Source organism: Pituophis catenifer, unplaced genomic scaffold, assembly GCF_029215685.1.
Source record: "Pituophis catenifer annectens isolate HBS135680 unplaced genomic scaffold, rPitCat1.0.hap2 SCAF_2, whole genome shotgun sequence".
NCBI classification, from domain to species: domain Eukaryota; kingdom Metazoa; phylum Chordata; class Lepidosauria; order Squamata; family Colubridae; genus Pituophis; species Pituophis catenifer.
Genome location: NW_027256882.1, coordinates 243,704,142 through 243,721,983, shown reverse-complemented (window position 1 = coordinate 243,721,983; position 17,842 = coordinate 243,704,142). Strand labels below are relative to the sequence as shown.

At 39.7% G+C, this 17,842-nt stretch overlaps 1 protein-coding gene across 1 annotated transcript in view; it reads right to left on the bottom strand.

The window, feature by feature from the left end:
• DTWD2 (DTW domain containing 2) overlaps positions 1-17,842 on the bottom strand; it is a 78,143-nt gene that overhangs the window by 29,818 nt on the left and 30,483 nt on the right. The window contains exon 4 of the mRNA XM_070935715.1: positions 7,027-7,216. Coding sequence (XP_070791816.1) covers positions 7,027-7,216 — 190 coding nt within the window. The remainder of the gene's footprint in view (positions 1-7,026; positions 7,217-17,842) is intronic.

Sequence of the window (17,842 nt, the reverse complement as noted above, 5' to 3'; positions counted from 1 at the left end):
GGAGTTAGCAGAGATGGCTAAACTGAGTGCTTTGGTTAAAGAAAAAACACAATTACTTTTGTTTCTATTTGGAAACTGCTTCTGGACTTTGTGCTTAAGGTGGAAAAAAATGAAACTTTGATTTTGGGTTTTACTGATTACATAGGCTTGTTATAGAAATGGCAAGTTTACACTATTATGTAAAAGTAAAAAATTGAGATTTAATGTTATCTATGGAGATTCTCAGTCTACAAATCATGGTTGTCCCAAAGATGGTTTTTCAAGAGGCAACAGTTTCCCCTTGAAAAAGCACCTTTGGGAGTTTGATGTTATTATCTTATTCTACGGCACCACAGGGAGTCAGTAGCCAATGCCTTTTCTTTCTTTCCTCCCTTTTTTCTACACCTTCCCTTTTTCCTCCCCTATTTTTCTTAGTATTTTCTTTTGTATTTTATATTATAAACTAATAAAAAATAAAATAAAATTGAATCCAGTCATTGGTTACAATCATTTGGCAATGATTTACAGCCAAAATTCTAGAATCAATTATGGTCGTAAGTCAAGGACTACTTGTAAAGTAAGTAAATAAATAAATAAATCCTGTTGTTTCAAATGTAACAGTTTCGCCCTCTCTACAAACCAAATCAGCATTCAGAAATGAACAATGGAATAATAAAAATCAGGCTCAAATGGAAATTATTGCTTATACTACAGATACAAAAATGATCTATTGTAGAATCAAATAATAAAGTCTTCTATTTATAATAGTTCCAGCATTTAAATCTTATGTCTCTTTCTCCTGCCTTTAGATGGCCATGGATTTTTTTGCTGCTTGTTTCTCAGCCTTGGATATGAAGATCAGAACCACATTTTGATTAAAGTCTTATCTCATCTCAAACTCTTTGCTCCTGCCTTGATAGCTTTGGCCATGAAGATAGAAAACAAAATATAAATCATCTATGAACTCACTTTCTTTGCTTAGATGAAGTATAGTGAAGTATAATTACTTAGATGAAGTATAGTGAAGTATAGATGAAGTTTTGTTTTCTATTTCTTACTAGAAATAGATGATTTCAAGTCTTTTTTTAAAAAAAGTATTTTATAAAAATATTTTTGGAAATTAGAAATCTGATCATCTTCATTAACTTTATTCAAATCTTTAAGATCAAAGAAAAGGTGGAGGTAAAATGCACAAATGCTGAACTTCTAAGTATATTTTTCTGGAAATAAATTCCACTGAATTCAGTGACATTAAATTCAGTGCAAATGCATTTGGGATTGATAGTTAAAGGCAGTTTGCACATTAGCAAATGTGATCTAATTCCCTCTTCATAATACTATGATATAATTTAAGGTGTGAGAAGTGCTTATTTTCATTCTTTTTATAGAGGTACAGAATATTTTTCTGAAATAATTTAGATCATGATTATTTACTTACTACAAGCATTTTTATACTGTTTGAGGGGGGAAATAGTAAAAAGGCTTTTAATGTTTGCATTAAAAGCAAACAAAAAAAATCAGCATGAGTTATTGGTTAGGAAAGGCTAAATGTAAAAAGATACCTAAAGCATATCAGTCTTAAGGCATGAGGCATGAGAGTGGAAGTAATCCCAGGCCATAAGTACTACTGTGGAGATGACCCACCTCTGTTTCACTGATAATAGCTATTCACAAACTTCAAAGAGAGCCAGAGCATCTCTTCAGATCTTGGTTGTAGATATTTGGATAGAACATGATGAAATAAGAACTTTTTTATGCCAGAAAGCAGCATTTTGTAAACATGGGAAAACAATTATCAACTTCAAGTCTTTAAAAAGAGTAGCCAAAATTACATTAATTCAGAAAGGCAGTAAAAATGAAGGCCATAATCTGAATCTTAGAATTGAAGATGAAAGGGGCAGATTTTCTATTTCCATAGATAACTTCATTGTACATATGGATCAGTGGTGGGTTGCTACCAGTTCACCATGGATCGGGTGAACCGGGAGCAGCGGTGGCAGGAGGCTCCGCCCACCCACCCGGGACGCTTCTGCGCATGCACGGAAGTGTGCACACACCCACGAGCGAACTGGTAGCGACAGGATTTGAAACCCACTACTGATATGGATTCCTATTTTTCTGTAATAAACTAGTCCAGCTGCCCTGTATGATTGAATCTAATCCTGAGACTGATGTTTTAATATAGAACATTAATAACAGTAAACATCTGCCAACAGTGGAATTTTGGAATTTGTCTCATAAAGAAGGTTCTAAAGATCAAATCAAAAGCAACTTTTGATTGGCCTTTGAATTTGTGTTCCATATACATTTGCCTGCTAAATGCAGCAGAACAGGTTCTCATTCCCTAAAACCAGCCTGCCCAGACCTTCCAGGATATAATTTGCTGATTAAAATACTGATTATGGAAGCTGGATTCATTTAACTGCAATATTCACTTAATAATCACATGATTTCCTTAACGACACTGTATACTTTGTCGTAAAATTGAGTCTGACTGGACTTATGACTTCAATGACTGCTGATATAAATTCTGGACCCAATTGTGGTTATGAGTTGAGGATTACCTATATTATAATTTTATCAGTTCATTTCTGCCTCCTTTAGAAAATAAATCAGGCTTTCTAAAAGTGTGTTCCTAGGCCCCCTGAATTTCCCACAAGACCCACTCTGGGGTTGATAAATCAAAATTATTTGCAGTCAATGTTGAAAAATAATACAATATTAAAATCCATCAAACAATCATGAGTCGGGGTAATAGCAACAACTACCTTCATTTTCAGAGTTTCTTATTTGCCAAATATGCAGACTCTGTTGATGGGTAAAGATAGAAGTACAGATTCTGTCCTTCATTCAGCTGATTTTGTGTCTGTATTATTTATTAATTCTTGGAACATAGATTCCTGCATAATGCCATTGCCCTATGTCAAATACCGAGCTGGCCTACCTAGAATCATTTATCAAAGATAACTGGATGCTTAGCTTCTGCTGTGAAGAGGACTTTAATGATGGATGTTTTGTATTTTAACTTTTAACTTGGTTTACCACTACACAAACCAATGCATATAAATATCAACAATAATTTGTAGAAAGCCTAGAAAAGAGGAAAGGGAAGTAAACATAGGTGGAGAGTTGGTATAAGAATCCAGGTGAGACAAAAAATTGTGATATACGCAACATAAAGAGCTGTTTCATAAGCAAAGGATAGATAGCAGAAAGCTTTAAGGCTAATGAAAGAGAAGTCAAAAGTCTGTAAACTCAAGAAGATGGGATAAAAATGCCTAGGATTTGGACCCTGAGGTTAAGAAGACAGAAAGAGAGAGAGAAAGCCTGAGAACACAGTTATGGGATTTATTTATGGAATTATGATGATCTCATAAATTAAATGAAACTGCATTGAACATCTTATTTAGAACTGTAGTGATAATAGCATTTACATCATCATGAAGATAAGAAGACTTATCTATGTCAAATTGTTTCTCCAAGTTTATTAGTCTAGGGCTCTGAGGTTTGGAAAACAAAAATTTTCAGAGCAGAAGCATTAATAAGAGTATTGGATGTTTTTCAATGATTAAATGGAGGCAGCAAAGTAAGTCTTTTAGCTTTATTTACATTGTAAGTTGAAGTACTTAGGTTTACTTATTTATATTGACACAAGGTCAATCAGCAATCAGACTCCTAGATGTTGAGTTGATGGTCTATAACTATCTTCCTTCCTTCTACCTCTAAGATTCTGCTCTATATGTAATATCATAAATAACTCTATTTCATCTATGTCAAGATACAAAAAAGTTTTTGTATCAGAATTTTTAAAACAATAACATTAATGACAATTATGTTTATTAACATACTTAGTAATCAGTTTACTACTTCTTTAAATTTATTTCTGGCTTATCTTCTATTTCATAACAACAGATAAAACTTTATATTAAAACAAATACATAAAATAGAAAGTAACAGCATAGAACGATAGAAATATTTATTATGAAAAGGATATGGTCATTACTACTTCTAGTATATACTAAAAGTATATACTTAGTATGCTACTATAATTAATAAAATGATTATATTTTGACACTTGTTTGCAGATCAAAAATGCCTTTTCATTCCAGTGTTCCTTTCATTGGTGAGATTTGTGGCAATGATCCTAAATTTTATATGACATTGTTTATAGACACAAGCTATTTGAGAAAAAGAGAACTTGCTTCAATTACTTCACATTTATAGTATGTACAAGATGGCAGAAAATGAAAACTTATTTTATAGTTTATAAGGTATATTATAGTTTATAAGGTATATGCATCAATGGTGGGTTGCTCCTGGTTCAGTCCGGTTCTTGCAAACCAGTAGTAAAAGCGGCGGGAGGTCCCGCCCACCCACCCATCATCATGGATGATCTGCGCATGAGCAGAAGCGCGCACGCTCCCATTGCGAACCAGTAGTAAAGGTAAATAGAACTCATCCCTGATGTGCATATCTGCATACATACAATTCACAGACAAAATAGTGCAATAATATGAATAATTATAGTGCTATAATACATATTTTGTGTTAAAAGAAACAAGACATGGAAGATGCTCTTTAAATGTATTGGCCGTTCAGACTAAAAAAACACCAATAACTTTTACTGCCAACAGCAAATTGCTCCTTTTCATATATAAAATGTATTTTAAAAATATAATTATTGGGAACTTTGCAAATGATTCATATTTCTCTGTTTTCATTATTTAATGAAATATCTAATATTTCAGCTTCAAAGTACATAATAGTGATTGAAGAAATTTATAGGCAAAGAAAGATGATCTATATTAGACAGTAATGTTTTGCTGTCAATTGAAATGGCTAAATTGGTACTATTTCAGGTTAAGAGATGTTGAAATAATCATGAAAGAGCTTCCTTATCAATGAGCCAGTGGCATAACCTTTCTGGACAATTCAAATCCTTTCTGGGCAGTTGTTTTTGATAGTATTTAAAATTCAGATTTGAGCATGAAATGCAACAAACAATTTGCTATTTTCCTGCATGCCAATCTTTTCAATGATTACTACAGTCCTAAACAAACGAGGTTAGTTGTATTAGTGGATTACTGAATGAAAACTCAAATAAGAATGACCCAACTGCATTGTTGAAGCTACTGTTCCTTAATATTTCTCTCATTTGTTCATTCTACGGTCTTTCTTTCAAGCATTTAAGGCAGCAAGGATATCACTCTCTTTATCCAACTTTCTCCATAACAACTCTGCAGTTGTTAGGTTTGGGCTGAAAGATGGTGACTAGGCCAAATCATTCAATGGACCTTTTGCTGAGGATGGAAACTAAAGATGAGTCAGTCATCTAAGCTTGAGTGAAAAACTTGAACTATAGCAATTCTCCTGTGGCCAGCAACAAGGAATGTAATTCAATAATTTATTACATATCACAACTTTACTTTACTTTACTTTACCTTTGCACCAGTATTTCTAACATTTAAAAAACCTTCATACTCATTTTGGAAAGAAAGAGAAATTAATGTTTTTTTGTTTTTTTTTTACTTTATGTTACTATAATTTCTAAGACTAATTAATACTATAATTCTAAGATTAATTTAGTGTGTTCCTAATAGAAGATAAGAATACAGGGCAAATATATATCCTGAACTAGAAGGATTATTTTTAACTTGGATAATGATCTGATTTTTCTTAAGACTATATGAATTAGAATTCTCAAAGAGTCAAAATACGACTGAAGTGAAGTTAGTTCATGATCCTTAAAGTAATGACAATTCTTCCTCTTATGACACTCATTAATTTGAAGAACATAATGAAAATCTAAAATTGCCACATGTATCAGCCAAAATGCAATACCACAAAAATACACAATCTGGTACAACATTATTAAAAAAAGTCAAAATTAATCCTGTCACGCAATATCATTCCAATAAAGGCTTTATGCTGAAGACATTAAATTGTTATTACGATATCACAGTAGGACTACTGTCTTCATATCAATCATGAAACACATTTACGAAAGGGCAAATTATGCTCTTTTCTAAAAGAGCAATTCAAATAGCAAAAGTGCTAGCAGCTTTCATCTGCCATCAAGTATAAAATGTGCACATCTAAACTTATAATGATCAAGTCCATGGCCTTCCTTTATCATATAAATAAATTAGCTGGTTATATTTTTCTTCAGTTAACTGTCACCACTATTTATATATTATGTCCATTGCTAGAGATAGACTAGTAAGAAAACATAAAGAACAAAACATCAATAAAACTTATCCTAATTCACATAAACCAATTCAGATAATGCTTTATTGCTATCCCAGAGTGAAAAAGTGCATGATCAAGCCTATGATTATATATTTATGCCTATGGTATCTAAATATCATACACACTATAAGCTTATCATGGATACAGAAGCTGGTCTATAAACGGAACAAGTCCTTATCCAATAAAAAATGAGCCTGGATAGCTCAGCAGACTAATGCATTGTAATTTAACTCCAGCTGTCTGCAATTAGTAAATTCGAATCTTGCCAGGCTCAAGGTTGACTCAGCCTTCCATCCTTTCTAAGGTAGGTAAATTGAGGACCCAGTTTGTGGGGGCAATAAGCTGACTTTGTAAAAATATACAAAAGTATGAAGGCTATTGCTTAATGCATTGTAAGCCGCCCTGAGTCTCCGGAGAAGGGCGGCATATAAATCAAATTAAAAAAAAAAAAAAGATCATTTGGGGTAACTGACATAAAGACAGCTCATCTACCTGAGGAATGGGCAGATGTACCAAAAATATGTATTTAAACAAACAGCTACATTCCATTTTTTAAAAAATTGGAGGCAAAGCATACGCTATGAACTTTTTAAATGTGAGGATTTGATTTAAATCAAACATTTTTCAAAGGATCAGATACAAAGACTCTGCACATATATATATATATATGGAAGGGGGAGGCCTGTTAATTTTAAGAAAAAGTATGCATGAATAAAAGAATTACAAATATTTTAAATAGTGCAAAGAACTGCTCCAACACAGAACTTGAACTGTAATCATAAGAATTCTAAATCTTACCTGCTTGGGCATTTGAAAAAGGGGGTTCTTTAAAAATATATCTTTTGCTTGACTCCATGTTCCATCAATGATTATGATTGCATAGGAATTAGTGGAACTCAAATCCATTTCTTCCAAATTTGTTGCTCCAGCTCCAGGATATAGTATTAAGGTATTTGAACTTTTGCATATGGATGCTAATTCAGGATACCTAGAAACATTTAAAAAAATAGTTTTAATAATTTTAAGGCAAGTAAAAATAACTAACCTATCTTTTTTAAAATAACTGCCCCACTAACCAAAATATCTACGTTCTAAACATGGAATATTATGCCAGTTAGGAATGTTTTTAAAATTAAAAATAAAGATATCTACAATTTAAAATTGACTCCTGGTGACCACCTGGGCATATCCATGCAGTTTTCTTGGTAATCATTTGGAAACAATTTGCCACTATTTTCTTTATCTTTCTAGTGTATATACCTGTGATGGCGAACCTATGGCAAGCAAAGTGGCACATGGAACCATGTCTCCTGGCACACACCGCCTTTCCTGTTTGTCTTCCGGGTTTCTGGCACGCATGACGATCAGCTGTCCTTCGCGGGAGCAGCAGTACCGAAAACCAGAGTGCACATGCGCGCCGGCCAGCTGATTGTCGGGTGCACACGTGCGCCAGAACATGGAAATTCAGCTTTTCCAGAGCGTGATTCCTTTGCGCACGTGACGGTGCCAAAAACTGGCCTGTACATGCACCTTTGCCAGCTAATCATCAGGTGTGTATGCATGCTATAATCTGGAAGTTCGGCTTTTCCAGAGCGCGATCCTTTACATACATGGCAGTGCCGAAAACTGGCCTGCACATGCATGCCGGCCAGCTGATCATCAGGCGTGCATATGCGCTAGAACTTGGAAGTTCAGCTTTTCTGGAGTGTGACCCTGACGAGCGTGCATGTGCAAAGTTTCCATGCGACCTTTTTGGCACTTGGTGCCAAAAATGTTCGCCATCACTGCTATATACCCTTCATGCCATTGTAAAGTAAACAATGTAATGGAAAGCATAGAAAATGAGTAAGAAATAGTAAGTAACAAGGAAAGCCACGAGGAAATAAAAAGAAAAATAGTTAAAATTAGTTCCTAGAAACTTATTTGATATATTTCTTCATATCATTTTTTCTTCATTCTAGTTAATTTCTTTCCTTTTCTTCTATATCCATTTTTTGCAAGATTCATTCAAAGCAACTCCCAAACAACTCTCTTCCACATTCAAAATCAGTCATCCTCTCTGAAACCATGAAATCAGTCGTGTGTTAAGACATTTCTTTATTCATATGAATCAATTTATGGTTGAACCAATTTAATCAAGATAAATCTTTTTCTAATGTATTCACCAAAGAGTCCACATTCACATTCATTCCCGAATTTCTGAGAGACCTATTCTGTTCATCAAAGTATATAGCAGGACTGACCCTACTTACAAGCTGACCCTCCCTGAGACTGATATTTGCTTATGAACCCCCCAAAAATCATTTGTATTCTTCATTCAGTTGAATGGAATTACCTATTTATAAATTTCTATTAACTTCCAAAAGAATGCTTGCATTTTTTATCAAGTATTATATCTGAAGAACTACCATAATTGGAGCTTGGTTATTATGGATTACACTGAGCAAATAGGCCATAAGACCAAAGTAATGTGACATTTTTGGGGGGAAGTGGGGAGTTGCTGTAAACCTCAGCTACATGAATGTTAAATGTAAGAACAGTGGACTTCACTCAACTTATTACTGATCTATGCGAAGTTGAATTGTCAAGTGTTGCCAGTATGTTTGTATTATATTTAATAAAAGATTGTGAATGGTTTTTCTATTTATTCAACACTCATTTAACTTTCAATGTAATTATCACAATTTGTACTTTCAACACTTTTATTTTTCTCATATTTCAGTATTCACTTTTTGTTTTTCCTCTACATTCATGTTTGAATACAATTGACAACTGAGAATAACCTTCCAGCATCGTATGAAGCTGACTGATTTGTGTTCACAAAACTTTTACCATAAGGAATATGTTATTGTTTCAAGGTTCTACAAGACTCACTGTAGTTTTTAGTTTTTGCTGAAATAGATTTACCGTATTTTTCGGAGTATAAAATGCACTTTTTCCCCCCTAAAAGAGGGTAAAAATTTTGTTGTGTCTTATACACTGAATGTAGCCCCACCCACCCACTGGCCCCCACCCTTTGGCCTCTGCCTCCCAGCAATTTGCCTCCTTACAGCAAACAGCAAACAGCCCATTTCAGTTTCAGCTTCAGCACAGCCTGATTAGCACAAGCAGCTGATTGTCGGTTGGATTGGCTTCCCGATAATCAGCTGTTTCAGGCTGCAGAGATTGCCGTTGCCTCCGCGTGCCCCATTTTCAGCCTCCGATGTTTGCTGCAAGGAGGCAAATTGCTGGGAGGCAGAGGCAGATTTTTTTTCTTGTTTTCTTCCCCAAAAAACATAGGTGCGTCTTATAGTCCAGAGGGTCTTATATTCCGAAAAATATGGTACATGGTTTTTCCTCTGTTCAAGTAGAAATTAGTATAGCTTTTTAAAAAACCAATTATAACTACAAATTTAAAAGGAAAGTTAAATTAGGATTGAAAACATATCCTACACAGAGAGAGCTGACCAATACTACACAGAGTCTTTTAGATTAATTTCTTGGAAACCCATTTCTGAGATAAACTCAACTGGGTACAGAGATAATAAAACATATAACAGATGTGCCAACTGCCATTTACCTAGTGACCTATTGTTACTAATTGCTTTTAAGAATCCAGCAGATGGTAGTTTTCTTATTAATTTCTTCACTGAGCATGAGACACTCTATAACAAGCCTTCTGTTCCTCAGAGGCCATTTGACTCTGTACTTACTGCTTGTTTCTGCTTGGCCATATCTCCCCATGAGAGTCAATTACTACACGCAAGCACACTTTATAAGTACATTTATTCAGCAATGAGTTAAAAAGGAGGAATAATAAATAAATTAGTATTTATACTAACATACATATATACATACATACATACATACATATCCTGTTTTCCCCAAAATAAGACATCCCATGATAATAAGCCCAATCAGGCTTTTGAGCGCATGCAATAAGGACAAACGCTTATTTCAGGGTTCAAAAAAATATAAGACAGGGTCTTATTTTTGGGGAAACACAGTACTAATATATATAAATTAATATACATTCTAATTTATATTAACACAGCCCATACCAAGTCTTTTAAAAAGAAAATTTATATCCAGGGAGTGAATAAGAAAATCATACAAACAAAGGAAAGTGCCAAAAAAGAAACAAGGACACAGCACACAAAACAGAAGGGTGAGCAGAGTTTTGTTCTAAGACAAAAGTGTATTAGTTTTAATGGACTAGATATCAATTATTCACAAAAGAGCATTAAATATAAATGCATGTCATAGCAACATATATATGATAATGTTTATCATAATCATAATGTGGTAAATGAATGAATGAATGAATCCATCCATCCGTCTGTCCATCCATCCATCCATCCATCTACCTACCCACCCACCCACCTACCTCATCCAAGCTACTCAGAAGTCATATAAATGGCAATTCAGTCCATTGTATCTTAAATAAGGCTCTATTAAATCAAAGCTTCCATTGTATTGTGTTTTTTTTTTCTTTTTACACCTTCTATTCCTGATGTCACTGGACTTTGTAAGACACAGGTGTCAAACTTGATTGCATCATGTGATGTATTACAATGTTTTTTGCCTCTGCGGAGCCAGGGTGGGTGTGGCCTATATGATACATCCAACCCGCAGGGTGCCAGTTTGACACCCTTGTAATGTAAAAGATATAAACTCTATTGTTGTTCATTCTCTTTACACCACCTGTTCTAAGAGTGATGGTTTTTTATAATGTGAGTTTCTTATGTATGCACAATTACATTACACAATTTTTAGTATTGAGATACTGGTATTTGTTAAAAGGGTTGGAAAACAGAGGCTTAGTCTCGACTAAGAAAAAATAGAAAAGTCCTTTTTTAAAGTGGGCAACATTTTTATACTAAGCACAACAGTATTTTTGTCTGGATTACTCCAATTTAACATTTAGTTATGCCATATAAAAACATTTATGTTGTATTCACTATATTTATGCACAAATAATTCTACTTCTAAGTAAAATACTATTAAGTTCTAAAACAACTGCAGTAGTATCTGCCATTTCAATCAGGCTATAACTTTTTCAGTCTCAAAATTCAAGGTATCAAGACTCTTTTTTTAAAAAATTCAAAACATGAACTCAACAGAAAAGATTGCTTTACCAAAAAGAAAAACATTTTGGAATCTACATAAAGATAATTACTCTCTGATAAAATGACTCTTTTTAAAATTTGTTGATAATATTTATTTTAGAATTATTACATTATCTTTTCCTCAAATGAAACAATAATTACGATCGGGTTGCAAAATTAATTATAAACCTAAAAGAAAACAAATTTCCAAATAGGAGCTTTCATTATTTGAAACAGTGTTCAAAATAAATAATAGAACACATATTTACTTGTAGGTTATTAAACAAAGTCATACTTTGTTTATTTATGGTACACATTAAATTAAATATCACAGTACAAAGATAATATAGAAAGGAACATAGCAGTTTTTGAATCTAGTAATGTTTACTTGAACAGATTTCTGCCAAGATATACCATATTTTTCGGAGTATAAGTCGTACCGGAGTATAAGACACATCTTAGTTTTTGGGGAGGAAAATAAGAAAAAAGCTGATTGGTGGGTGCATTTGCCTCCCGGAATACCCCCAATCAGCTGTTCCCAGAGGTGAATTTTAGCAACAGCTTCTTTCGTGTGAGATCTGTGCCTTGCTTTTTTTTCTGCCTCTGAAACTTCTGAAACTCTGTTTCGGAAAAAACTTTTTTTTTTCTGCCTCTGAAAGCCTCCGCAGCTCTGTTTGGAGGCTTTTTTTCTGAAGCTTGTTTCAGAGGCTTTTTTTCTGAAGCTTGTTTCAGAGGCTTTTTTTCTGAAGGACTATCTGTACTCTGTTCAATCTCCTTTCTTTGGTATTGGTATATAGATTAATCTCTTCTGATCTGTTGGTTATTGTGTCATTCTCCAGATTTGTTAGGCTAGTTTGGTTAGAACTTTTACTGATTCTACTTTTGTTGCTTGCCATATTATTTTAGATAAAAGCCTTTCAGAGGCTTTTTTCAGCCTCTGAAATTTCTGTTTGCGAGGCTGGACGGGGCTACATTTGGAGTATAAGATGCACCCAGATTTTCACTCTCTTTTTTGGGGGAAAAGGTGCCTCTTATACTCTGAAAAATACGGTATTCAGCAAAAGCATACAAGTTATTGAGCCAAAAATCTGATCTCTGGGTACATTTTATGTTGCTAAACTATCACATAGGATTGAGATACTTTTTGTTTCATTTTCCTGGTACTTCAAAAAATACCTAATCTTATTTTTCTAGTAGCATCACATTTATTATCTCTATCCCATGCACAAAAATGCCTTATCCTTAAACCTGTCATAATTCAGGAAGACAAAAAGCCAAAAATGGCTATTCTCTCTTTAGTTACTGATTAGGAAGTATGAGTAATTGAATAAAAGTAGGATAAAGCTAGACTATTACTGTGATTATAATGTCTAGAAATGAAATAATTTTTTTAAAAAATGAAAATGGGCGTTGGTTCTTACCTGATACGCCTCTTCTCGGACTGTCGGGCACGGCAGTCAGGATGGGGGTGGTGACTTGGCAGAGTTGCTTATTGGACCGGGTTATCTTGAAGGTCGGAAGTCCCTCCTCCTGCCTGCTGACTGACAGTTTTGAGACGAGGGAGTTAAAAGGTAAGACGTGTCTAGGGAGAGAAACGAACAACATTAGAAGCCCCAACCCCCTCCCGGAGGAGATAGTGCCGGGACCGGACTCCCCACGTGGGCGGGGCTGACTGCCGTGCCCGACAGTCCGAGAAGAGGCGTATCAGGTAAGAACCAACGCCCATTCTCCTCCAGTCGGGCACGGCAGTCAGGATGGGACATACCAAAGCCATGTGTCCAGACGGGAGGGAGGAGGCCGGTCCTCGGTTAGGAGGTTGAATGGACCCCTTGAAGGACTCTACGTCCGAAGGCCGCATCCGCCGATGCAAACATGTCCAAGCGATAATGGCGCACAAAGGGGGAAGGCGACGTCCAGGCAGCCGCCCGACAAATCTCTTCAATGGAGGCTCTAGTAGACCATGCTGCCGAAGTGGCTGCGCTCCTCGTCGAGTGAGCCGTTATTCTGCGGGGTACCGGAAGATCCGAGGCTTCATACGCCGCCGAAATGCACGCCCGAATCCATCTTCCCAAGGTGGTAGAGGAAATCTTCAATCCCAAGGAAGCTGGTAAGAAAGATACGAAGAGGGCGTCCGATCGCCGGAAAGTCGCCGTACGGGAAACATACACTTTTAATGCGCGACGAACGTCAAGGGTATGCCATCGCTTCTCGAGAGGATGTCGAGGGTTAGGGCAGAAATTAGGGAGCACCACCTCTTGTGCTCGATGGAAAACAGAATTTACTTTGGGGATGAAAGATGGATCCAATCTCAGGACCACTCGATCCTGGTGGAAGATACAGAGCTCCTTACGAATGGATAGAGCTGCCATCTCAGAAATCCTGCGTGCGGAGGTGACTGCCACGAGAAAGGCGACCTTGAAAGAAAGGTATTTCAAAGAAACGTCTCTTAGAGGCTCGAACGGAGGGCCCGTAAGAGCCCGGAGGACTTTGGGTAAATCCCAAGATGGGTAGCGGTGGATTGTCGGAGGGCGGATGTTGGTAGCGCCCCGGAGAAACTGGCGAATCAGAGGGTCCCGTGACAGTGGCTCAGACGAGGAGCCGGATAAGACCGTGGAAAGTGCTGCTACCTGTCGTCGAAGCGTATTAGGAGAAAGACCAGAGACTAAGCCTTCCTGCAGGAACTCGATGACGCAGGGAATTGATGCTGAAGTAGGAGATACGAGCTGCCTTCCACACCACAGGGAGAAAGCCCGCCAGGTAGCTTCATAAATGCGGGTGGTTGAAGCTCGCCGTGCTGCCTGGATGGTCGCAATAGCACCGGCCGACAGGGGAAGCTTGGTCATAAGCTCCCGCTCAATCGCCACGCGGTGAGACGGTACCAGAACGGATCTGGATGTTCCAGCTGTCCCTGCTTGAGAACCAGCCGTTCGTCTGGGATCCGCCAAGGAGGCTCCACCGACAGAGATCTGAGATCTGCGAACCAGGGGCGACGGTTCCAAGAGGGAGCGATGAGTATCAGTTCCGCGCGTTCCTGGATCAACTTCCGTACCACCCTGGAAAGCAGGTTGACTGGCGGAAAGGCATAAAGAAGTTGATTGGCTGGCCACGGACTCCGAAGGGCATCCACCGCTTCTGCCCCGGGACAGGGGAACCTGGTGAAGAACCGAGGCAGCTGGTGGTTGGTGGCACTGGCGAATAGATCCACCGTTGGGAGTCCGAAACGAAGAGTCACTTCTTGAAACAGTCGAGGAGAAATGGACCATTCTGAGTGGTCGACTGGTGCCCGACTGAGAGAGTCGGCTGTGCGATTCAGAACGCCGGAGATATGGGCCGCTTGTATTGACGCTAAGTGGTCCTCCGCCCAGAGGCCTAACCTCCGAGCCTCCTTCATTAGAACCCTGGAGCGGGTGCCCCCAAGACGGTTCACATGCGCCTTGGCTGTTACATTGTCGGTTAAGATCAAGATGTCCCGACCTACCACATGGGTTTCGAAGGCCTTTAGAGCCATGAATATGGCCCGAAGTTCGAGCACATTGATGTTCATCCTTTGCTCGTAAGGTGTCCATTGGCCTTGCGCCAGGTGGGGACCCAGGTGGGCTCCCCACCCGGACAAGCTGGCGTCTGTCGTAATCTGAAGACGGTCCGGTTCTCGGAACTTGGTCCCTTTCAGTAGTGCTGCTGAAGTCCACCAGGACAGAGACCGTATCACCGAGGGTGGAAGTACCAGAATCGTGGCTGAAGAGTCCCTGTGAGAGCGTTGGAAGGGCAGTAGGGCCCATTGTAAGTCCCTACTGTGCAAACGGGCCCAAGGGACTATCCCAAAGGAGGAGACCATCTTGCCAAGAAGACGGGATAAGATTAAGATAGAGGAAGACCCTTGGCTCTGGACCCGGCCAGCTAACCCTCTAAGGCTATCAACCCGGTCGGGGGATAGAAACACCTCCGAGGACCTAGTATCAATCACCGCCCCCAGGTGAAGGATCCGGGTGGAAGGGGATAAATGGCTCTTAGCGACATTAACAGAAAAGCCATGAGACTGGAGGATCTGAAGGGTCCTAGATAGGTCCGAGTGTGCTTGCTGCAAAGACCTGGATAAGATCAAAACATCGTCCAGATAAAAGGACACTCTAATTGGAAGCGTGGCCACATAACCCATAAGGGCCGCCATAATTTTTGTAAAGGTTCTTGGGGCCGAGGACAACCCGAAGGGCAAGGCCCTATATTGGTAATGTTTATTGTTGAAACAAAATCTGAGGAATTTACGGTGTTCGGGAAGGATAGGGACGTGGAGATAGGCCTCAGTCAAATCCACGGAACATAAAAAATCCCCTTCCCGAATGCCTAGCAAGATAGACTGCAAGGAGTGCATTTTGAACCGGCGGTAAGTTACGTGCCGGTTCAAGGCTTTCAAGTCTAGGATAGGCCGCCAGCCCCCCGAGGACTTTGGAACTAAAAATAACCTGGAGTAAAACCCTAAGCCTAAATCGGAGGGAGGCACTGGTTCGATTGCTTTTATGGTTAACAAGTGATGGATCGCCGCGGAGACCAGGGGCCCCTTGGCACTATCAAGAGACACTGGGCAACGAATAAATCTATTAGGTGGGCTGGACCGAAATTCTAGGGAAAGGCCGAATTTAATGGTATTCCTTACCCATGTGTCAGAAACCGTATCCTCCCAGGCCTGGGAGAAAAGGGCCAGGCGACCCCCAAGCTCCTCTCGTGAAGAGCTTCTAACGAGACCGTCGAAAGGGCCGGCTCCTACCGCCTCTCTGACCTCTCTTGGGGGGGTATCTGGGGCCTTGCCTGACCTGAGAATCTTGGAAGTTTCCACGTTGTTGGAAGGCACGATGGGACCTCTGCTGGAAATAGCCGCCATCTGAAGCTCGAAAGGACTGCGCACGAAAGGAGCCCGACGAACGACTGTCCAATCTCCGCGACATGGCCGGTAAGATCTTCCGGTGATCCCGGGTCTCGATCAAAAGAGGTTCCAAGGCAGGGCCAAAGAGCTTGTCACATGAATATGGGGCTGAAGCCAGGCGCCATTTACTACGAGCGTCGGCTTGCCAATATTTCAGCCAAAGCAGCCGTCTAGACGTGACCGCGGCACCAATGGCCTTGGCAGAGAATCTGGCTGCAGACAAAGTGGCATCCGCAGAATACTCCACAGCGGCCAGTATCTTGTTAATGTCATGGTGAGTTCTCACCTCAGAGGCTGGAATCCTTTCCTGCAACTGCTTCAGCCACAGGATCGAAGCCCGATTAAAAAACGATGCAGAGGATGCCGCTTGGGCGGACCAGGCAGCCGCCTGGTGGCCCTTGATGAGAGTACGTTCCGTCTTCCTCTCCTCCGGACGCAGGGATTCCTCAGAGGGACCCGAAGCAGGAGAAGGAGATGATAAGGCCACCACCGGTGCGTCCACAGGGGGAACCTGCAAAAGAGAGGCATACTCCGCCGCCAAGTTAAATAAGCGCCTATCTAGGCTGTTAGGGATAGGCCCTGTACTCGGATTCTTCCATTGTCTTTGTAAAACCTCTGTAAATAATTTAGGAGCCGGGACTATCTCGGTTTGCACCGTGGGCACGTCAAATAAGGAAGAAGAAGCTGTAGAAGTCCCCGGTTGAGGTTGGTCGGAGGCTGCAGGAAGGCCCAGCCCTGTGGTTATCTGGGCTTTGTGCAAGAGGGACCTAAACATCTGGGGCCGGAACAAACCGACAAAGGCAGGCTGATCAGGCGCTAAGCCCTCATCCTCCGACAAGTCATTGTCTATGATTGCCTGGTCTTCTTCTCCAGAAAGAGAACCCTGGCTGTTCCCAGAAGGAGAAGCTGCCCTAGCCGGATCCTGAGAAAAAGATAGAAGGGGTTGAGAAGTAACCGAAGGTGTATGGCGGCTTAGGTATTCTGAAACCTTCGAAGATGCTTTCTCTTGCAATCCCTGGGCAATGCCCTGTCTTATGGAATCCGCAATTAAGCGAGCTAAGGCCGGGGTGACATCCAGTCTCTGCTCTGAGGGGGCCTGTAGCTCCGGATGTTCCAACTCAGTAGAGACAGCTCTAGAGATGTGATCCCCTTGGGCGGGAGCTACCACAGGGGCGGCCGTTGGAAAAACTGAGGCTGTGTCAGGCACCCAGGGATCCCCTGTAACTGAGATGTCAGGAGAGAGAGGAGGAATAGTAGAGGGTATTGCTAAGGCCTCATCCCTAGCAGGAGCCTGAAGAGATTCTGGGTATGAAGGATCCTGCGTAGTCATTCTGGAGGAGGAAGCTGCCTTATTGCATGCTTTCTCTATGGCCTTGTGCCTCCTCTGTTCATCCCTGGACCTAGGTGGTTCATGGGAAGTACTCGATTTAGATTTTTTTGCTTGTGAGCCAGAGGAGACATCCCCCAAGGGGTCTCGCTGATGGTGGTGGCGTTTTCCTTTCTTGCCCTTATTAGCCTTAGAAGTATCAGCCATATTGATTACTGCACAAAAAAATGGCCGCTGGGACAAGATGAATGGTGCACAGCCGTGACACCAAAATGGCGGCTA